At 38.3% G+C, this 24,876-nt stretch overlaps 1 protein-coding gene across 1 annotated transcript in view; it reads left to right on the plus strand.

Annotated features, from left to right (window-relative positions):
• The window catches only part of LOC136856118 (uncharacterized), an 88,264-nt gene that overhangs the window by 54,907 nt on the left and 8,481 nt on the right, over positions 1-24,876 (plus strand). Inside the window, 6 exon segments of the mRNA XM_067133766.1 lie at positions 12,111-14,004; positions 14,973-15,087; positions 15,529-15,825; positions 16,169-16,539; positions 16,542-16,753; positions 17,957-18,341. Coding sequence (XP_066989867.1) covers positions 12,111-14,004; positions 14,973-15,087; positions 15,529-15,825; positions 16,169-16,539; positions 16,542-16,753; positions 17,957-18,341 — 3,274 coding nt within the window.

The raw sequence follows: 24,876 nt of genomic DNA on the forward strand, positions 1-24,876 counted from the left end.
TACACTCTTCAAGGTACAGAGCAAACATCACTCTATTCCATTAAGAATACGTCTAAGACGATGCAGAATTCCTTCTCCCAAACCCTAAATCTATTGTTTTTATTCAACTTCCCCCCCAAACCAGGCACTCCCCAGCGCTTCAAAGCCAGCGAAAAAGACGCTTCACAACCCTGCCTTCTCTTGCAGCTTCACTGCGCTTCGGTAATTTCTTAATCTCTTGCGTCACACGTCATTTGGTCAACGATTTAACGACCCTGTGATTCCATTCTCACGGGAATTGTACGGAGATTTCTTACAGTTTCTTGAGATTTTCAGGCTTGGTTGAGTTACCCTAATTCTATTCTTTGTTCATCCGTTTACTATGTCAATTTGGTAATAATAATAATAATAATAATAATAATAATAATAATAATAATAATAATAATAATAATAATAATAATGTCCTCTGTAGTGAGTTATGTACCTAGTGGGTAGTCGACTGTTGTGGGGTTGCACCCCGCTGGAAAAATGGCATGGGGCTAGCAATCTCATCCCTACAGACTTTAGGAAATCTGGAGCCACACCTCAGGGGAGAAGATAAAGTTTTTAAGATAATAATAATAATAATAATAATAATAATAATAATAATAATAATAATAATAATAATACGCCAATAACTTACATAAAGACTAACATTAAACAGAACAAGATATATAATATTTAAGTTAAAGTTCTCATGGGAAAAACTGGAAAAATATTTCTATATATTTTCTACCTGTAATTGTTAAGAATACCGGACTTCCCACCTGTTCAATTATTGATTCGACAACGGTATTCCCTCCCAGGTGCGAAAGTCGATACCAGGCGTTATTGAATAACGGTAGAATGTTATTATTTGATTTTCGGTCGCGCTGATCTAGTTGTCCAATAAGAACGTTCGGTTTTTGAAGGATCCTGTTAGAATCTCTCTCTCTCTCTCTCTCTCTCTCTCTCTCTCTCTCTCTCTCTCTCTCTCTCTCTCTCTCTCTCTCTCTCTACAAATATATATCCTTACACTCTGAGCAAATTTCAGCTAATCAACAAAATCTAGTAATTATCAGTTACATAAATCACTTCTCAGGTCGACATAGGACCACAAAATTTTTAAGAGCATGTTCTCTGGCTCCACCAGGACTCGAATCTGGGTTCCTATCGCACGGTAGGCTAAAAAGCTACCGATCATATGAGGCATACGCCTGATGACGTTATCTTGCGTAAAGGTCACGTGACAGTTCTCTGTCATTCAGTAAATGTTGGAGGAATTAATAATAATAATAATAATAATAATAATAATAATAATAATAATAATAATAATAAATGGATGATTGTGCCCTGAGATGTTCTGGTCTTATTACGGATTACATTCTCCAATAATAATAATAATAATAATAATAATAATAATAATAATAATAATAATAATAATAATTCTTTATGGAGTGAGATTCCTAATTCCTCGATGTTCATCAAAATCTATTTCCGCTCCGTTTATCGAAGCCTCGTTCCGTCAAGAATCGAAGACTGAGGAAAGTCTAGCTTTATCGGTTTGTTTACTCCTCACACTGACCTTCTTCTTCTTCTTTATTTGTCTGTTGCGTTCAGGAAATAAGTCACAAGCTTCTGGGACTCTTTGGAAAGTGGTTGACCTCATATTGACTTTCTTGGAGATGGTATAGTTTTTTGTTTGACCGCTGCGTCAAGAAATTAGGTCAAAGGCCTTCAGGACTTTTTTGGGGGAAACGGTTGACCTGATATTCGAATTTCATGGGGTTGAGGTACTTTTTAGTTTATTGTAGTTTATTGGCCAGGTGTTAGGTCACAGGTCAATGGGGAATTGGCTGACCTGTTATTGAATTACAATGCTTTGAGGGATTTTTAGTTTTGTCTGTTGTAGCCAGGAGTTAGGTCACAGGTCAATGGGAAATGGGTTGACCTGTTATTTGAATTTCATGTGGTTGAGGTACTTTTTAGTTTGTCTGTTGTAGCCAGGTATCAGGTCACAGGTCACTCTGACTTGTTGGGTAGCGGTCATTTTCGTGTTGAATTTCAAGTCGATGAGATAGTGTTTAGTTTTTTTTTTTTTTAGCAGCCACAAAACAGGTCAAAGGTCACTAGGATTTCAGTTTTGGGAAATGTTTAGCTTCATCTTGACCTTCATTGACCCAAAGCTTGGGGAAAATGGTCACAGACCACTTGACCTTTCAGTCTGACCTTGTTGTAAGTATTCCCCCATGCTTAATGGCTGACCTCTTCTGAACTTTAATGAGGCTCCTCTAATCCTTTATCCTTACACCATATGGAAGTAATAGGTCACATGTCACCTGACCTCCTGGTAAATGGGTGACCTCACATTATAGGATCTGCATGAGCTAGAAAATTAAATAACTAAAAAAGGGAATGAGAAAGTTGCCATACTGACATATCTATGACGACTTTCATCAGCTCTTGACGGTGGGATGTCATGTGGGTGAGAGCCAATTACGAGGGCGTGGCTGCGTTCATTCCACGCAGCGTGGATGATGTAGTTTCCTGGAGTGTGATGTTAATTGGATTTTGATTTCCATCTGTGTATTTTTATACAGACTTTTGATTGATGCTTTAACTGGTAGGACTTAGATAAAATTAGCTGAGTCATGTACCTTAGACACAGTTGCTATATCTGTCTGTATAATAAAAACATTAATTAGAGTAAATCTTATTTTCATCTTATTAGATTTTATAGACGCGTGAATGATGCTTTCACCTGGTAGAAGTTCTATAAAATTAGTTGCTTCACGTACCTCCACTGATGCCTTGCTTGTCTGTGTTGCAATAACAAAAATAATAATAATAAATCTTATTTTTACCTTATTAAATTTTTATAGACACGTAAACGATGCTTTCACTTGGTAGAACTTATATAAAATTAGCTGCTTCACGCACTTACACAGATGCCTTGCTCGTCTGTGCTACAACAATACCAATAATAACAAAACTGACAATCTATCTGACAACCCAATTATGGCACAACTTGGCATCTCTCGCCCAGACGCGTACTGTCCCGTAACCGGACAGACACCAGCGCCTCCCAGCGGATAAATCTCGAACCAACTTCGTCGGTTGGGAGATCTTGATAATCCGTGCGAAACCAGCAAGCGTTTCTTTAATGGCGTGGGAGAATCTGGCAGGATGTGGGCTCATTTTGGGCAATTGGTCAAGGGCGTCAGGAAGGTTTGTCTGCAGGAGAAACAGGAAATAGGTTAGGGGCGATTTGCGTCAGTGTTTTAACGGAAGGCCAGAGTCGGATTGGGAGGAGGCAAACTGTTTTAGGAGTTTAAAATTGTGTCTCTGTGGTTTAACGGACATAAAACTCAACTGGTTTTACTGGTTGAGATTTCTGCATTCAACGCAGACGACAGGAAATGGGATGAAATATTTTGTACGTGGAGTTAACTAGTTTGTATTAAGTAATGTTTTCACTATTGTTATTTTTGCTAGAGGAAATACAAAAATGACAAAAATGCGCAATTAAACAATGAGATGGTGATATACACGTATTTGTGATTTATATGTTTTACTGACTCTTTTAAAGGTTGCCAATAATTTATCATGGTCTTTGAAAAGTGACTGTACTGATCAGCAGTAAAAATTGACAATAAACACTTGAACGTGAATAGGAAATGTGTCAGAGTTAAGTACCGTCAAAACATTTTGTCTAGAACGTTTTTGCAGTGTTATCTTTGGAGAATGATAAGAATTTAGCACTGAACTGAATCTCCACTGCATTTGCGGTCTTTGATATGTGATTTTAATAATAAAAAAACCTATATAAAATTTGAAAATGAGTCGGAAAGAACGAACCACCATCAAAACATCTCATGTTGAGAAAAATCGAGCATGAGGACTACTCAAGAATCCAAGAAGAAGAACGCTGTGTTTACACTCTCAACCAGGAGCCCAAGAATCCTAGAAGAAGATCCAAGAAGAACGCTTTGTTTACACTCTCAACAAGGAACCCCGAGCCCCAGTCCAGCAGTTCTCGAGACGTGTTTTTCCTGAAGAGCTGAGCAAACAGGGCGGTGGTGCGTCATGCCGCCTTCTGGCGTCGCAGAAACGATGGTCGCTGAAGCAAGGGCGTCTGTGAGAGGGATGTATCCTATCTGCCTGTGAAGATGAAAATGGACGCCTGCAAAATTCTCGCCCACCTGCTCCTCGAGAGGCGGGGGAAAGGGCGAGGTCCAAAGCGATCCCCTGTGGCACCTCCGCAGAAGGGGATGGCCCCCGGGGGCACCCACAGGGGGAGGCTCTACCAGAGTGAGCCTGCTATCCACTCCTTGGGACAGGAGGGTCCACAGAGGCCTTCTCTAACCTTCAGGATGAGAGGGTAGGATGTGTGTTGAATAGGATGTTTTTAGGGGGTCTGATATTAGTAAATTTCCTAAATAGGTCTTTTAGATTGTACTATAATTTTCCATCAGCAGAATAACACTGAAAATAGTTTAGAAACTTACTGAATGTTTGAATGAATTCTCTAAATCCAAAAATAGGTAATAATCTTAATGTACTTTGCTAAGGGATTCTTAGAAACAATGGGAAATTTTTAAAGTTAGCTGTAAATTACAAAAGGAATGTATCTTTAGTTTTGCTTGAACTCTTCTCTGAAATTTGCCTAAATCCGAACTTTAAATCATTTGAAATAATCATCTTCTGATCCAATCTTCCTGCAGAGACCCAGCTGCCTTTCTTACAATGTATATCATCTCGAAATCAACATAATTAATGTCCCAGACCTTATATTCTGCCCTTCTTGGTCCACTTATTCAGTTCTCTCAAAAATCATGCTAAAACGATTGAAATATTTATAGAACAGAATAGAGAATTTAGGCCAGAGGTCAGAAGGTTGAGGGAAGTAGGAGAATATGAACGGAGGTACAGTCAAGGGAATGAAAGGGGTTGCAGCTAGGGGCCTAAGGAAGGGACGCTGTGAAGCACCTTATTAAGTAAATGCCTACAGTGCACCGCATGAGGTGCACTGACGGCACTAACCCGCTATTGTACCTCACCTATCCAGCTGCTTTCCTTGAGAGACCAACTCCTTAAATATTATGACGAGGAAATGATCGAAAAAGATTATTATTATTATTATTATTATTATTATTATTATTATTATTATTATTATTATTACTATTCAGAAGATGAACCTTATTCATATGGAACAAGCCCACCAAAGGGGTCACTGACTTGAAATTCAAGCTTCCAAAGAATATGGTGCTCATTAGGAAGTAAGAGAAGGTCAAGGGAAATACAAAAAGAAAAAATCTCACTATTAAAAAGAAAAAATAAATTAATAAATAGATAAAAATGCATTAAAATGCAAGGAAAATAGTATTAGGGTATAGTAATGCATTGCACCTTTGCTTGAACTCCTCAGTAGGGAGCTAATGCCACTCTCCTTGCATTCTGATGCATTTGTATCTATCTAGTAACTTATTTTTTCTTTTTAATAGTGAGATTTCTTCTTTCTCCATTTCCCTATACCACAGTCCAGCTGTGTGAGGAAGGAATAAAGGTCCTCCCGAACTGAGAAGTTCGACAATGGGGTGCATTCACTGCAGACTGGTGCTGTTTCAGATACGCCTAGGGACATTCGCTGAATACTGGTCCTGTTTCAGATACGCCATCTTAATTAGGGTACCTAGGGGGCCAGTAACCTTTCCGGATGGCGCAGTCTTGTTTATGATTTGTGTAAACAGTGACGAGGCGAAAGGAGAACGCCTTTCATATGAGTTGTTTACATTTCAGACGGATGGTTCCGAAATATGTCAGTTTTTGTGAATATTATTTTTTCTGCGTCTTATCGCGTTTTGTGAAATGGATGGATTTTTCACTGTTCCTCTGTGGTTATCGAAGTATTTTATATTAATAATTCATATTTTATGAGCGAGTTATACTAGATTGATGGTTTTGGGGTCGTCATAGCGGTAATAATTTTAACAGATTTTTTTGCAGTATATAACACGATTTTATTATTGATGTTTTCCAATATTTTATAAAATGAGTATTTTGCGGTTTTAGCAGTAATTTTATAAGATATCAATTATTTTATTCATGCAGTGATTTTATAACACGTTAAATACTAATTTTCCCCTTTCGTTTAATCACAGTATTTTATAAAATTATTTTTAATAGTTTTATTTGTATTTTAGACCATTTTTCTTCCTTCCTGTTCCTATCTATAGTTAACTTCGGGCCTGGGCTAGTAAACGGTATGAGGCTGCACTCCCTAGCTGGCATATGTTTACAAAAAAAATATATTGATAAAAAAAAATTTATCTTACGCAATCAGTTTTTACAGGTTTGGCAAATCTTTTCAACGCAGTATATTATAAAAATATCTCCACAATATTTTATATTATTTATCTTTCTGGCAATACGAATTGCTTATCGAATTTTCTTTTCCCTTATTTAAAATATCAGACAAATGAAATAATACTTTAAAATAATAGTTTTATAATTCTGGATAATTTGTAGACCTATTTTCAAGTTGACCAGACAAATTTATCTTTTTATCTTATTTATCAACGTCTATCTGTCCAATAACTTCCGAAAGTTATATCTACTTATCTGAAACTTCCCCCTGAAGTTATTCTGCGTACTTCAGTAACGACAAACAATACGGAAGTTCAAAAATTATAATAATAATGCAAGACTTAGAAGTTAGGCCTAGCTGTGAGGTCTACCCTCGGTCTAATCCGGTTGCCGAACATGCTGCCTGTGACCGCAACATGAAGTTGGCTGCGTCTTCGGCTTAACCGCGATGCTCTCGCGGCGTTCCTTCTGCCTCGAGCGAGAATTCGAAGTATCTGTGTTTACGTAATGTTCGGTACAGTTTAGAAGGTTCTTTGTTTATGTAACTATGATATGTTAAGGTTTCGTCTGGCAGACTCACCGAAGTCATAAGCATGACGTTCGAACGCTTTTTCGCGCCGAGTGATAATCCGGTAATGTTGGTCATTTTGAACTCAAAATAAGCACCAATTAGCGATTTTATTGCTCTTTTTAAACTTACATCGGTGCAAATTTGAGGTCCTAAATCTTATATACTGTGATACGACGCAGTAATAAGCATATGGATTCATTTTTTATATAATAATTGACTCATAGATGCAAAATTTTAATGGAAAACTGACAGTATCTGACAACAATCTGTTCCCGTGACGTCACTCCATCTACTCGCCTCAGACAAAAAATTCCTTTGATAAAAAATAAATCAAAATATAATAATTTTTCTTTTACAAAAGTTTGTCCGAAGGACTGAGATTCCACCTGTTCACTGAACTGGAAACGTGAGGAATATATATATATATATATATATATATATATATATATATATATATATATATATATATATATATATATATATATATATATATATATATATATATTAATTATATTATTAATTGTGCCTCGCATTTTGTAAATATGGCCCACACCAACTTCCCACAGTGTTAAAATAAACTAAAATAATTCATTTACTTAAAAAAATATGAAATGTCATGAAACAAAATATAAATCATTTGTACACATAAATGCAATATCATGATGCATTATAACGAAGCAAATACGAATAAGCAAATAACGTATTATTTAGAAGCTTCAATATAAATTTTTTTTTATTACAATTGCAGTTTTATAAAAATGAAATTCTTTCATATTTCTTTGATAATTTTTCTTTTTCCGTTATAAGTTCCCGGCTTTTAAGTTAAATTTCTACAAAAGTTTTGTTGTAGAATTTATTTTCATAATCATCTGTTGAATTACTACAGAATTTTATGCCTGCAGAATTCAAGAATAACTTTAGTGAACAGGATATAATTATAGTTACGCTAATATTAGTTATCAGAAAAGACTATGATAGCATTCTGTAGTTACTTAAATCTGGTGTCTGTACATTATAAGTATTATAATATAATTATTAAAATATTAAATAATATATAATTATTAAAATATATATATATATATATATATATATATATATATATATATATATATATATTATATAATTATCAATACAATATATATAATTATTAATATAAAATATATACAATATAATTATTAATATATAATTAATGTATCATCATTAAATCATAAGTAACATTTTCACCTCGTTACGTCATGAAAGAGAAGCTTCTCTTCCCAGGCGCAGACCACGAGCACCGTCGCTCGACGAAGCCTTGGGACCTTCAGGCCTTGAGACTCTCATCTCCTGCAGGTCACAAGCAAAAGGTCATCTTCTTCTTCTTCTTCTTCTTGTGGAGAAAAACTGGGCTGCAGATTCCTGAACTGTAAGACTGGGCTGCAGATTCCTGAAGTGTAAGACTGGGCTGCAGATTCCTGAACTGTAAGACTGGGCTACAGATTCCTGAACTGTAAGACTGGCCTGCAGATTCCTGAACTGTAAGACTGGGCTACAGATTCCTGAACTGTAAGACTGGGCTGCAGATTCCTGAACTGTAAGACTGGCCTGCAGATTCCTGAAGTGTAAGACTGGGCTACAGATTCCTGGACTGCAAATCTGTGGAAATGTTTACAGATTCTTGCACTGCAAAATTGCAGATGTCTACAGATTCCTGCACTGTAAATCTGACTGCAGTTTCTTGAACTGCAGGACTTGTTAGCAGATTTCGGAACTGTAACTCTGTGGAAATATTTCCAGATTCCCGAACTGTAAAACTGTGAATGTATACAGGACTCGTCCACTGTAAAATCTGTCTGCATATACCTGAACTGTAAGAATTATCTGCAGATTTTGGCACTGTAAATCTGTGGAAATGTAACTGTGCCTACAAGAATCTAGCACTGTCAAACTGGAAATGTCTTCAGATTACTGGACTATAAAACTGGAACTGTATCCGGCTACGGTTCTATAGTGGAGGAATCTGCAGTACACTGCAAGAATTTGTAGAGTTTAAGATATAATGGAGGATTTTGAGGACTCTCTCTCTCTCTCTCTCTCTCTCTCTCTCTCTCTCTCTCTCTCTCTCTCTCTCTCTCTCCACGAAAATCCGTCCAGTACCCAAACAAGGAACTCCCAAACCATCAGCGAGATCTCAAGTCAAGTCAGTGACAACAAAAACATCACCATTTTCATTCTCATTCCTTATTCTTCTTCTTCTTCTTCTTCTCTCTCGCAAACCCTTGGAAACCTTTGGCCATAGAAACTCGGCTTGAAATAGGATTAGGAGAGCTGCATGAGGCAGTCCTTTGCAATTGCGAGAATTCTGACGAATCATCTTTTGCAACAGCAGCTTGGCGTGTGAGAGAGAGAGAGAGAGAGAGAGAGAGAGAGAGAGAGAGAGAGAGAGAGAGAGAGAGAGAGAGAGAGAGAGAGAATTTCTATTTGCCAGATTACGGTACAAGGCTGAATACATACATACATACACACAAAAGCATACATACACATATATATATGTATATAAAACGTTAGCATTTAGAGAAAAAGGCAGTGTGTGTACATATATATATATATATATATATATATATATATATATATATATATATATATATATATATATATATATATATATATATGTGTGTGTGTGTGTGTGTGTGTGTGTGTGTGTGTGTGTACTTTTGTTTTGATTTAAAACAGCAAATTATCCACTTATTATTATTATTATTATTGTTATTATTATTATTATTATTATTATTATTATTATTATTATTATTATTATTATTATTATTATTATTATTATTATTACATGTATAAAACTTTTTATATGAAAAGCCAAAAACTCCATATATTAAAATACAACCTTCCCGAGAATGCAAACTCACAACCTTCCTCTGTGCTCCCAAATTCATAATACCCCACCAATTAAATTTTAAAAACAGAATCACTTGACAACCAATAAACTTCTCTCTCAAATTTCGAAACCGATATTTGTAAAAGTCTTACGAGAATATTATACACAAAAATATCATACGCCAGTGTCCAGAATATTTCAATATAAACATCATAATATTTAAGTTTGATTTCATTTAAGTATTTAATTATATTTTTATTTAATTACATAAGTAAGTGTTTACGTAACTGGGCTCACTCGTGAGGAGACATCGTTTGGCGAATTTTTATTTTTTTATTTATTTTTTTTTTTTGGCTAAAATATTCTGAATGCGAAACTGCCGTCTCAGTTCACCATATGGCGTCTCTCTCTCTCTCTCTCTCTCTCTCTCTCTCTCTCTCTCTCTCTCTCTCTCTCTCTCTCTCTCTCTCTCTGGTGTTTACCTGTCTATAATCTCGTGGCTTTTTGGATCTCTCTCTCTCTCTCTCTCTCTCTCTCTCTCTCTAAGTACTCACAAAAGCCTCATAGTGACTCACTGCCGCTTGTACCAGAACACTATAGGTTGCTATAAGATTCATTATCTTCTCTTATCCGGACTAGCCACCCTCCTCATTTAACCGGACTTTCAAATCCTCTCCGTTATCCGAACTCGCAACTCTTTCTCGTTAAGCGGACTTTCAAACATTTTCGTTTATACGGACTTTAAAATGCTTTATGTTATCCTGACTTTCAAACATTTCCGTTTATCTGGACTTTCAACCATTCTCTTTTATCCGGACTTCGGAACACTTTCTCGTTTATCCGGACTTCCAAACCTTCGCTTTTATCCAGACTAGCAACTTTTTCTCATTTAACCGGACTTCTCAACCTTCTTCTTTATCCGGACTTGCCACTCTATGTCGTTTAACTGGACTTTCCAATCGTCCCTCTTCTCCGGACTTGTAACGCTTTTCCACTTAACCGGACTTTTAAACCCTCTCCTTTATCCGGACTTCCCACCTCTTTCCCGTTTAACCGGACTTAATCCAGACTTCATTCTCAGCAGTATCGAGATCTAAGCAGGCAAAAAAAAAAAAAAAAAAAAAAAAAAAAAAAATTGAAAGTCACTTTGCAATGCACTTTAGAGGCATTAAGTTGACTGACACTAATGCCTGGCACTTGTCGACTTAGGGCCAAGTGTTGTAGTGGAACTTGCCTGTGAGATTTCTCAGAAAAAAAAAATAAAAATGATCTTTGAATCACTGGAATATTTGCTTAATTTATTAATTCATTTTTTTTTTGGGTGTCACGTGACGATGATATTCTGAAGTGAATAAATATCAAAGTGGAAGGGGGAGATAATAAGTATTTTGAGAAGGAAATACTTATTATTAATGAGTATTTTAAGAAGTATAAATAAATGTAAATTAAATATACATACATATATATGTATATATAAACATATATATATATATACATAAAAATCTCATACATAATCAAACAAAAAATGACACACTGAACAAAAGCAATATCACAGAAACCTAAAAAAAAATTTGGCAAGAACTTTCCCACACCAAATTACAGAAGCGATCGCCGACCGTGTTGTTATCTTGTGAATGACTCTGATAAACTATGAATGGGGTGCGTGACGTCATCAATGAGATAGTATAGTATAGTATTTAGCGCAGCGACCCGCGTAACCGTGTCAGTTGTATATGGGACGTGGAGGTGAGAGGGTCTCGCGATTGGTGCTGCTGCTGTAGGGGATAGTAGGTATAGTTGTGATCTCTCTCTCTCTCTCTCTCACTCTCTATCTCTCTCTCTCTCTCTCTCTCTCTCTCTCTCTCTCTCTCTCTCTGAAATAACGGTAATAATCCCCACTTGACTTTTCTTCTTAAACACAGAGAACATAAGAATATGGAGACAGAATATTAAATATATGGACGCAAATTATAATAATAATTATATATTGTGCTATATATGTCTTTACAATTAGGCTCAACCTGTCACCCTTTTCTAGCCCAGACCCGAAGGAAACAATAAATAGGCAAGGGAAAGATATAGGGATGGGACTTGACCACGAACGGAGCACTGAAAATTTTACAGCTCCTATAAAAAAGGAATATTATGGGATGAAACACAAAGGCAAAGAGAGGAATCCAAAGCTTGATAGTAAAAGGAACTATATGTGATCTTTTTTAGCTTGTATAAAAATATTATATTCTCAAGAAGTGTTGTAGATCTATTACCTGTATTATTTGTCAAAATTCTAACTCTTACAATCCTTCGCAGGACTCCAGGAGGTGCAGACAACGACCAGGTACCCCCTCCGCCAGCTGCCCGCCCTCCCCCTCCCCCATCCCATCCACCCCCTCCGGTCCCATCCCACCCCCAGGGACTCCCACACCCTCCTCAACAACCGCTACCACCAGTCCCGGGACACCACGACGAAAACAACACGTACCAACACGAACGTCCGCTGCAGGCGCCTGGGACGTGCACCCTCCCCAGGAGAGGTCTGGTGAGGGAGGACCCCAGCACAAGGTTCAGGTCCCCTTCAAATCCTCCGCCAGCATCCCGGCAGCCTCCTCCCTACTCGAGGCACCAGCCTCCGGATCCTATACGGAGAACCAGGGGCCCGTACCAGCCGCCTCCGCCGCCAAAGATTGACAATGGGGACGGCAGAGATCACGCCAGAGATCACTGGAACCCTAGAGGGTCCAGAGACCTCTGCAACCCCAGGGAACCTCGCGAGAGAGACTTCAGTAGGTTTCGAGAGAGACACGGAGGCGGAGGAGGGCGTCCCGACTTCCCGAACCCCAGAGACAGAAATATGCAAGAGAGCGACAAAAGAAATGACACCTGGGACCACAGAGACTTCAGGGAGCCTTACGACACGAGAGAACACCGAAAGTCGCGTAATTTCCAGGACATTTTAGATTCCTGGGAGAAGAGAGAGTCAAAGGTCCACCCGGACCACCACCATGAGGAGCAACACAGAAGCTCATCCCTACCAAGAGGTAACTACGACAACTGGATCTCAAAGGCGAATAGGTGGAGCTCTAGAGATCCTGATTCTGGTTTCGATTCCCTCAATAATCCAAGTGTCGACGCAGGTCCACATTCTCTGGATTCTGTAGGTGGTCTGCCTGGTCACCAGTCAAGGTGTGCAATACCTATAAATCACGAAGACGTTCCCTATTCCCAGTCGACTGAAGATTTGCTCAATGCTTCCCGTACATCACCAGACTCCATATCGTCTACCCCTGCTTCGTCGGAGTCGTCATCGCCCGTCCAGTACCCTACTATTAGACCAGCTAAACAGCCATGTATTGGCAGTGCCTTACATCACTCTCCTAACTCTTTTGTTTCATCACATCCACCTCCACATCCTCCAAGTGCATCACCTCTTGCCCTGGGCTCACCACATCATCATTCCACTCCAGTTGGCCCACCAAGGCCTCCGTCTCCTGACGATGCTCTTCTGTCAGACAGTGTGTACCCTCAACATGATGGCCAGCCGCGATATGCTGAAATCCCAGACGTTAAGGAACCCAGGGAGAGAGATGAGGAACCAAAGAATCAACGGGTATCGAGAGACTTGAGAGATGTGAGAGATGCGCTGGAAATGAGAGATGAAAGAGACAGCAAGGCGATTAAGAACCAAAGAGACGTACGAAACAACGGAGAAGTCAGAAACAGTCATGACCCAAGAGCTACCACAAGGGGCTTCAGAGACACCAGCTTACCCAGGGACCTGAGAGACTACAGAGACTCAAGGAACGTCCTCGAAGTGCGAGAGGACAGACTGAGTCACGACAGGGACGCGAGGGGATTCAGGGAGCTCTCTGTTGATGGGGACGACCACGATCCACTGGACAGTCGATGCGACGTCAACAGAGGCCGCAGGGACTCCAGGGACTCCCGCCAGTATTCAGCGGAGAGAACGGAACTGCCAAAGGAAGTTAGGTTCAGTAAAGATCCCAGTGAGGGACTCAGAGTGCGAGATGCTCCTTCCTATGAACGGAGAGATAGGGATGCTGACGGTGCTGACGATCTCCAAGTTACAGAACAGAGGCGTGGTTCAATTTCTCACTCTAAAGAAAGAGGGCAGATGGATTCCAGGAAGGGGGATGGTGCAACAGCCTCCTCAGTCTCGTGGATGGAATGGACTCAACAATTGCAGGTAAGAACTTAATAACGTTAAAATAAGAACAGTTTTCTTCTTAAAATGAAGGCATTGCTTGCTTTAACTTTGGCATCAAACAATACCTTGTTTACTAGGGACCTTTTCATTTGCATATAATCTTTGTTTGGTAATTGAGTAGCTGTTGTTGCAACAATAGTACTAGTAATAATATAATTCATGATGCTAAAACCCAAAATTAACTTTTTAATTCTCACTCTTTAAGAAAAATGAGACTCCTAATTTTAAGTGAAACAGGACACATTGTAGTGACCATTAAAAAGTTTTTTCTGTTTTTGTATATGTGGCCAATGCTACTAAATTTTTGAATGACTTGAACACAGATATTGAATCAAGATTTTTATAATGCCTTAGTAAAATTTTTAAAAATCTTTAGTGGAACCTCAATAGGTCTTATTCTAAAGAATCTCATACATAGTCCATGAGAGACAATTTGATTTGGCTTCTTTTGCAGAAGTGATTAATAATAATAATAATAATAATAATAATAATAATAATAATAATAATAATAATAATAATAATAATGACAAAAGGAGTGTGTCTATTTTCCTCTTGTTAAATAGATATCTTTGCAGATAAAACTTTTTACAAAGTAGTGGTCTTAGCTTGTGACACCTCTACTTTCACCTTCCGAGGATCCTTGTGACATGATTCTCAGACTCATAACCATAATTACTGCAAGGATCTAATCAAGATGATAGTAGGAACAATATCATAAACTAAGAGCACTTATTTGTGGACAGGTTCATCTGTAATAATGTATATATTGCAAGAGGGAGATACATAGATACACATATTTAACTTAATGGGTTCTCTCTCCAGCTGTCAAGTCAATAGCAATCGACTTTTTATCAATAATAATAATAATAATAGCAATCAAACTAATTACCACAGCTACATCAACATTAATACCAACTTCAAACCTTTCTTCTGAATTATTTTCAAAGGCCTACGTCGCCTGGGTCAACTCCCAGCTCAGAAAAAGAGGAAGACCCTTGATCACGGACCTGAGGAGGGACCTACAGAGTGGAGTAGTCTTTGCTGATCTCATCGAAATCATCTGTGAGTTTTGGTTCTCGTGTGTGAGATGTCTAAAGGTTTTCTCTTGTATGAGACCCCCATAAAGGTTCTAGAACTACAGATCTTTTCATTGGTGAGAGTGAAGAGAAATTGCAGAAAATGATGGAGAAGGTTGAAATAGTTTGTAAGTTGTAAAATTTGAAAGTGAATCTGAGCAAAAGTATGGTCATAGGTAAGAGGAAATCAGGAAGATGGGGTGATGAATGGTAAGGTGAATAGCAGAAGAATATGAGTACATCACACAAAGAAGTTTTCCTTGGTCTTTGATAACTTTGAATGAATCTTAAAAGCTGCCATTCCCAGTTTCTTCCATTTTAGAAAAGTCACCATCTTAAGAATATTACAGAAAATTACCAGAAGACTTGAGTATTTAGTATCTCTGGAACATCCACGTTTTAAAACAGTGCTGCACTTCCTTTCCAGCTGGGGAAAGGGTCGCCGGAATCAGCCGAGACGGAAACACCGTCCAGACCATGAGGGAGAATCTCGAGAGAATCCTACAGTTCATGGCGGCCAAGAGGATCCGTATGACCCACATCACCAGCAAGGAAGTAGTGGAAGGGAATCTGAAAAGCATCATGAGGATCATCCTCGCCCTGGCTGCTCATTACAAGCCCCAGAGCGTGAAGTCCTCGGCGTCGTCAAACCTCCCCAGTCAGCAGCAACAGGACGCAGCCAGCGCTCCGTCCAGACAGTCTCATCCAGTGCCTGCAACCCATGGTTTGTGATGGAAGACATTTCAGTCTTTTGATGTTTTCTCATGTTGGTATGAATGAAATATTCTGAGTTGTTCTTTGGGTACGTTTTTTGCATGTCTGAAACTTTCCTTAGACAATCTTTTAGTCTGAAACTTCCTTTAGACAATCTTTTACATAAGTTTTAGGCTGTAGCCTATCTTCATGATAAATTTAGATTTTGTGTGTTCAGCACCTTCCTGAAACAAGGTTTTCTCTGTAAAACAAAGGAAATTCAATTAGATATGCATATTTCAATAAAGAATTTGGCCCTTTTCTCTATCAGTTCATTTATTTACTTCTTCATCGCTTTATTTTACTTCTTTCAGACATTGGTGTTGGTCCAGACGTGCCAGTCACTTCAGTAGAAAAGACACCAAACTTGAGTGCCAATCGCCGAGCTATCATGACAGGGTGTGCCAATGATGACTCTGGGGGTGGCATCGTAGGACTTCGACGACATCCAAGCATGAATGCAGCTCAGGGCCCAGTGAGGGACTCCTCTCCTGTGTACGAAAACCTCCCAAGGAGAACTGCACAAAACCGGTGGGCCTACGATTCCCTAAGACCATCCCATAAATTCCAGTGGACTGCGTCGCAAGCACACCAGAGAAACTGTCCTCCGGCCATCCCTCCTAAATCGAGCCTGGACGAATCTTCCGATGACCAGCTCAACTCATCCTTCAATGCCTCTTTAACAAACTCCTCAATACTTCTCTAAACACTTCTCTTGACGGAGATGTAGAGGTTTCCTCGCCGAGGCATGATTCAGGAGGAAGAGGGCCAATTCGTCCAGGAGGGATGGGGTTCTGGCAGGACGTCTCTGCAAGGAGAGACTCCAACACAGCATCGCCTGACCAACAGAGCAGCACACAAAATCAGAATTCTGCTGACGATCCCGATAATCCATTCAGGTACGTCTAGATTTCTACCGTATATGTGTATAAGGCCAGAATTCTAAACAAATGCAGGTTACGCACAAGACGACTTAAAGTACTGTACCAACAAGGTATCTTCGAAAATCCAGACAGTACCCTGCTTTCTCTATGTTGAGCTACATTATACTGAATGCACTAGTATCTTTAATCAATCAGCCTTTACTGAGGATTTTTATATTTCCCATCCCGATACATTTTCACAGGACCTAACAGGAAACACTCAGAGGCGGAAGTGTTTTCACTAATTTGTTAGTGCTATGAAGATAATAGAATAGTGAGAAATGTGTATGTTCCGGTCACATTCATTGTCATTTGGACTACCTTGTCAATACAGATCTAAATGAACGTTACAGATATCTAAAAGAGCCACATAAATAAACTGGCTTCCTGGACAATAACAGTGATCAATCCTAAAGTAGGTTATCAGTATCATATATCTCGAGGTATTGTACTGAATGCTAAGAAAAAATGCTTACAATATAACCCTAAGCACTATCATTATTTTATAATACAGGCTATCCTTACTACATTGACAGACACATGCCACTGAAAGTATCCAGAAAATAAACAGAAATTGAATGCCCAACTTTTTTTTATTGCATTCCATGCTGCATTCTATCATCTCTAGGGTCCTTCTATACTGAAATTTTTGCTTTCATTTTCATTCATAAATGTAACTGGCAACTCTGATTTTCAGAGCAACTTTTGCAGTACCAAGCTGTCTCTCTCATGTCATATGAAATGTTTTACAATATGTTTTAGTAAAACACTCATATAAACCTTAGAAATTAGTTAAAAATACTTGACGTGAAGTAGTATTATAGTGGCAACCTATTCAGATTATGTTCTCTGTTTTAGACAAGCACTGGGTACACTTGGCTAGATTTGTTCACATGTGAAATTCTAATGTACTAAATATTTGACAAAGTTATTTGAAGAAAATCACCATTCACTTTCACAAAAATTATATAAATTTGTAGTAAGTGAAGTGACACAGGAGTGGTTGCACAGAGAAAGAAATACCTAACTTTGCCTTGCTTAACAGTCCCACCTAGGTGGGACTTTGCTCTGAACCTTACCAAATGCATCCACTAGAAATGAATTTAATCCTCATTATTCCCTAGGCGAAGAATAGGTCATAAAACAACAATAACAATTTGGTTTCTATTCTGTTTTCAGGTACCACACGATCCACCGCATGAGCGGACGCCGAAAGCTTCCTCAGATCCCCGGAGCAGCGTCCTGTCCTTCCGGCAGCAGAATACCCGGCCGAGAGGAGTCTGAGAGCTCTCGAGCCCTAGGAGACTCTCTTGCAGACCGCAGCGGGGACGACAGGTCTTCCAGCAGTGGAGGAGGTGGCACAAATGACGAAGGATCTAGAGAACCTGAAGGTCGGAGTCAAAATTCTTCCCCGGCCACGAGCCTCATCCGGGGTCCTACCCTGGATCAGTGGCCGCGAGAGAAGAAAAACCCACTCGACCCCTGGGAGCAGGAGTCGGATTTAAAGGGAGTCCTTCGGGATTTAAACAGCACGAGAGACCAGCTACTGGCTCTCCAGCACTTGGTGAGTAGGAACAGACGTAAACAATGCATGAAGACTTTTGGGTGCGGCATTAACCTAGATGTAAGAGTATGAACAAAGTCCCTCCAGAGGACAGCAGCCGTTGGTTTAAGCTGTTGGGAAGAGATGAAATTCAAGAGCTGGTGAGTATTACTTAAATACTCAATGCATGAAGACTTTGGGTGAAGACTTAACCTGGATTGTACAGAGTAACCAGAGTCTTTTCAGAAGATTGCAGCTTGATAAATAGTTTTAGTGTTTGGGAGGTGATGAAATCCAGGCAACTTGACAGAAACTACTCAACTTTTTGTAAATATCTCCTTGTGTTTGCGAGGCAATGCCTGAGATAATTCTTCTGTTTCTCCTTTGCATCCGTTAGTTTCAAGGGACTGTTTCTCTTACAGTTTTCGAAGGATATAAAACATTTCCTGGGATAAGAGAAACTTGAGGCAATGTCGTGAGTGTGGCTTCTGGCGTCTTGAAGCATCTTGGTGCTACACTCTGCATCAAGTACCCAATAACCTTACTGGTAGCAAAGTTGGAGACCTTAATGTTCATTAAGTGATGTCACATGCAGGACTTCAATTTTGCCACTAAGATTGTCTACTTGGTGCAGAGCTTGCTAGCAAGATGCTACAAATTGCCAGATAATATGCTCAGGTGACACAGCCTCCAGCAAGCATGAATCAGTACAAGGGTCATCCTTCCTGACAATCCAAAATGACTGACCTAATTCATTTCTCATGATGGATGGTGCATGATGACTTCTGACCAAGGAATCTGACTTAGATACAGCTGCCGTTACTGGAAATACGGAATCTGTCTGGAGTGGCCCAATTCCAGTTTCCATAACTTGAAGTTCAACTTTTGATTTTAGCTGATGTAGACTTGAGAAATGAACGGATTAACAAGACAACAGGTGGAATAAATAGCAAACCAATTCACTGTAACCAAAGAGCAGGGAAATACTAAACCTGCATAAAAACATTTGTAAAAGTCAGTGCAACTTTTGTTTTGAAGCCCTAAGAAAACAACAGATTAACAAAACAATAAACAGGAAAACACCACACTTGCACAAACAAACATTAGCAGAAGTCATGACAACTTAGACCACAGTCCATGGGATACTGACACATCATTTAAACTATCTTGTTAAGTTGTTTAACTTCCTGTATCCGAATCATTGTCCGTGGTGACCACATTGGCGTTCCAAGTACTTTTCCCACGGACGTTGGCTCCCGTGGGTAAACAAACGCCTTCTCCCATGCACAGTATAAATTTGTCGTTACCTTCCGTTATTTAGCTTTTCGGACTGATACTGATGTTTATATATCTATACTGTATAATTTTGTCTATCTTCTGTTATTTAGCTTTTCGGAATGATATTGATGTTTATATAGGTATAGGTATATGATTATTAGTTTCGTGTGTATTCATTTATTGAATAACTGTCTCTTATTCTATGTTTTTAATTTAATTAAATAGTGGGCATTGTATCCCGTGGAACCTTGTTTATTCAATGGGTGGTCTGCTAGACTTTTTCACATATGTCTTGCATATTTTGGATAATAATAATAATAATAATAATAATAATAATAATAATAATAATAATAATAATAATAATAACAGTTTTTTAGAAAAATACTTTTAGCAAAATTAACTCTTAATGAATTTTCAAACTATACTGAAAGTATTTAATAAAATTTTACATAATAATTGCCATTATTCGAGAGAATCAATTAAGACCACAATTTATTTTAACAAATGGCGAACCTAATTTACATTAACAAGATCTTCAGACCACAATTTATTTTAAAAAAATAATAAAGAAGAAGCACTTTAAAATCCGGAATTACTCCGACTAAGAATTGAGCGTAATTACGAATGAGTGGAAGCGTAATTATATCATTTGTAATTACGTAGTTCAGCGTTATGTGGTCATGGCAGGGAACGTTTACGCTCTGTGAGAGAGAGAGAGAGAGAGAGAGAGAGAGAGAGAGAGAGAGAGAGAGAGAGGGTAATGTCCTATACTAGCCCAGGCATGAAGGAGAGAGAGAGAGAGAGAGAGCGAGCGTTTAGGAAAGTGAAAGGAAAAATATGGGTATACTGGCATTCGCGTCGACCACATGGCGGTGGTGCGAGTGCACATAACGACTTTCATTCCCCGATGCCCCAGTACCAAGTGGGTAACCCCGCAACACCCCACCCTCGAACGCTTTACCCTGGGGTGCTCACAGCTGCCCAAGAATACCAAAAAATAGCGTTCATGCTACCCAGCTCTAAGGGGTCAAGAGTATGACTTCGACTTAAACCTGTTGTAAATTTCATCATTAAACATCAATAAAGAATAATTCATTCTTGATTTAACCTTTATAATCACACCTACCCCTTCACCTAACCTTCTAGAAGTCCATATAGTCCTTACATTCCTCCAAACACGACGAAAAGTCCGATAATATAAGGAAAGAAACGAACGGAGTCTTGAGAACGATCGTCTGAGAGACTCGGCGAGGAGATGAAGTCGAAGGCGTTCGATCGTTCGCCAACGGCATCGACTTCGGCCACGACTACTCGCTCTCGCTAATACGAACTTTCCAGTCCTTTTGGGGTAAATGGCTCGCATGTACTCGAGCCATTTTGCTTCGGACATTTGTTGCGTATCCGGAGAGTTCGTTGTCGTCTTCATTCGGTTACGGCTCCTTCGGTTAATTAAGCAGCGGTTGGCTAAAAGCGTCTTCGGACCAGGGGATTCGTTCGGTAGCGGCTGAGTTGGCTGTTTGGGAATATTAACCGCCGACTCTCCAGGAACGGTTTTTCCTATTTTTATCAACATTTCGAGTTCACTCTGCCTATTTAACTCATCTTTTATCAATTAATTAACGTATTTTCATACAAATAACACGTCATCACACCAACATAAAGGAAACAATTAAGAAAAACAACCCACTTTCATTAAACAAATACACTACCCGGCACCCCTCTATCACCTGGAAACTAGCGCGATCAGGGAGTTGTGTACTAAGATCTACAAGTACTCCCTCTCACTCCCTCCCTCTCCCTCTCCCTCTCTCTCTCCCTCTCTCCCTCACTCACCAAAGCTGTCGGTACCTTCACACAGGTTGCACAGTGTACCTGAGAGCCAGGGTACTTTGCTGGTACCACGGGGTACCGTTTTCGAGGGAACAGGACCAAGTTGCATCAAGAAGTGAAGAAAGTGGTTGACAAATAACGGCCCGTGTTATTAATACGTTAATAACGTCATTTCTATCTGTTACTGACAGTTGGTAAATAATGGTGACACTAGTCGTGGTGTTATTAATACGGTAATTACAGAAGAAGGCACTGTGATAGTGTTATTAATACGATAATTACAGAAAAAGGCACTGTGATAGTGTTATTAATACGGTAATTACACAGAAAAAGGCACTGTGATAGTGTTATTAATATGGTAATTACACAAAAGGCAGAGAGAGTGTTATTAATACGGCAATTACAGACAAAGGCACGGTAATTACAGAAAAGGGCACAAGGGATAGTGTTATTAGCATGGTAATTACAGAAAAAGCCACAGAGAGATAGTGTTATTAATACGGTGATAACAGGAAAAGACCAGACAGTGTTATTAATAACATAAGGGTCAAGATAGTGTTACTAATAACAAGAAAAGGCAGAGATAGTGTTAATAACAAGGGTGATAACAAGAAAAGAACACAGATAGTGTTATTAATCACAAAAAAGTGTACAGGTCGTGTTATCAATAACAAAACCAGGTACAGATAGTTATCAATAACAAGAAAAGCCACAATTACTGTTATTATCAACAAGAAAAGACACAGAGTTATTATAAATAACAAGAAAAGGTCCAAGATAGTATTATCAATAACAAGGGAGGGGCCCAAGACAGTGTTATTAATAACAAGAAAGGGTCCAAGATAGCATTGTCAATAACAAGAAAGATAGAATTATCAATAATAAGAAGAGTGCACAAATATTATTATTAGTAACACGAAAAGGTCCAAGACAGTGTTATTAATAACAAGAAAGGGTCCAAGATAGTGTTATCAATAACAGTAAAAAGGCCCAGACAGTGTTATCAAAAGTGATAAGTGTACTGTTAGAAACGAACTGAAACATTAAACTAATTATCAACGTTGCATCATCAACCGTGTCCCAATTAGCTAACAAAATAGCACATTACAGCGACCTTAATTACCATGTTAATATGTTAATAACATAACATTATATAGTGATTACAAAGAGATTTCATTAATTCAACTCAGTGACTTCATTTGGGGAGGAGATTGTGGGATGTACAGAGACAGGATTCTGAATGCTACTGATCAAGATATAAATAAGATGATTGCTACCTCTGTTGTGATGAGGAAGAACAGAAAAGGAAAGGTTAATATAAATAAATAAATAAGTAAATAAATAAATAAATAAATATATCTATATCTCTATTTATATATATTTATTTATTTATGAGAATTTTATTCAAAAAAGTTACAGGCTTTCAAGGGCTGTTCTGTCCTCATCGTCTGGTAGATGTTCAGTGAGGTCCTGTTATTAATTGTATTAATGCATATATCTACTGAGATTATGATGTAGTTATTTTAGTACTTACTTTTAAAATTTATTACAGCATTATATATCTTCATAGACCTGTGGTTCGTTACCATTTAATTTCGTCATATAATGATTTGGGATTAAGTATTCTACCACAGAGTTAAATCTATTTAGGTAATATATATCAACAGTAAATTATGATATCTTAAATATTATTCAGCATTTAATGACAGTTCATATATTTTTATATAAATAACTGTCATTGAACAAAGTTACTTTGCACAGAAATTATGCATACATTATACAAGAGTATGTCGATGTGTATGTGTGTATGTGTATGTATATTTTAGGTAACATTTATATATATATATATATATATATATATATATATATATATATATATATATATATATATATATATATATATATATATATACAGTGTGTCCTCAATTACCTGTGGTTTGTACTTCACGTAACAATCAAATTATGCACCTGGTGGTCAGTCGCCCTTTGTGGGTCTCACCCAGTTAAAGGGCATGGGGCTAGCAACTTCATCCCGCAAAATTTTCTATAAACTGTACCGCCACTCTTTAAGGGGACAGGGAATAGGCAATTATACAGAATGCTTTAATGACTTTGAGACGGCCATATGGAAATTGGTGTAACGTTTTCTGAAGGCGGAGTTCTTCAGTTCAGTGAACCCAGAGTCTCTCTCTCTCTCTCTCTCTCTCTCTCTCTCTCTCTCTCTCTCTCTCTCTCTCTCTCTCTCTCATTTGATACTCTGTACTTTACTCTCTGTCTTCCTCTTATAATTACTTTTAATTTAGCCACTTTGTCTCTCTGTCTACAGAACCTCTCTCTCCCTCTCTCTCTCATTGTGTTTTATTCTCTCTCCTTCTCTCTTTTTCTCTCTGAAGAACCTCCATATGAAAAAACTCTCTCTCTCTCTCCCTCTCTCTCGATGTGACACGTTTTCCAATCTAAATTTTCCCCCAAGTTATAATTATGATTCGATTAAGGAAATAACCGAATGATTATTAATGTAAAATAATTGATATTATTTTTTTACTGTCATTTTTTATCAATTCTCTCTCTCTCTCTCTCTCTCTCTCTCTCTCTCTCTCTCTCTCTCTCTCTCTCTCTCTCTCTTGACTTCCAGGCCTCAGAATGACCCACTGGGTATAATAATAATAATAATAATAATAATAATAATAATAATAATAATTATTATTATTATTATTATTATTATTATTATTATTATTATCATTATTATTATTAATTTTATAATAATAAGTGGTCGCCTAAATGACCCGGATTTAGCGACCACTCGGCGACCTGCTCTGACCTAAGCGACCCACTTTCACCTTGCTTGTTCTGCAATCACTCTGGGTCGTCAAGAACAATGAATATATTGATGCACAGTCTTTTACTGGCTGCTTCATTTGCGACTGTTATCTCTCTCTCTCTCTCTCTCTCTCTCTCTCTCTCTCTCTCTCCACACACATTATATATATATATATATATATATATATATATATATATATATATATATATATATATATATATATATATATATATATATATATTGTACGTGTGATTGTGTGTTTAGCGTGCATGCCTGTGTATGTCTGTGCTTTTGCTTATCTTGTGCAAAGGAATCTGAATTTAAAATTGTAATCATGCATATATTTTATCAAGATAAATATAGTATTGTATAAAAGCCTTCCTAAGTAAATGAAAAACCACTGGACCACCTGTTGTTATGAAGCTGAAATATTCCTGAAGTTAGGATATATGAAGTTAGGATACCTCCCCTCCCCTCCCCCCAACCCAAAAGCCACCACGACCCTTCCACCTTCCATACTCAACCAATCCAACGTTGGTTGACAAAGATATCGCTGGTGTTTCCAGCTCCTGGTGACGGCTACCGAGGTAGAAAGCAGGGGCGTCTGCACGACCCGAGAGCAACCGA

This window comes from Macrobrachium rosenbergii, chromosome 34 (genome assembly GCF_040412425.1).
Source record: "Macrobrachium rosenbergii isolate ZJJX-2024 chromosome 34, ASM4041242v1, whole genome shotgun sequence".
NCBI classification, from domain to species: Eukaryota; Metazoa; Arthropoda; class Malacostraca; order Decapoda; family Palaemonidae; genus Macrobrachium; species Macrobrachium rosenbergii.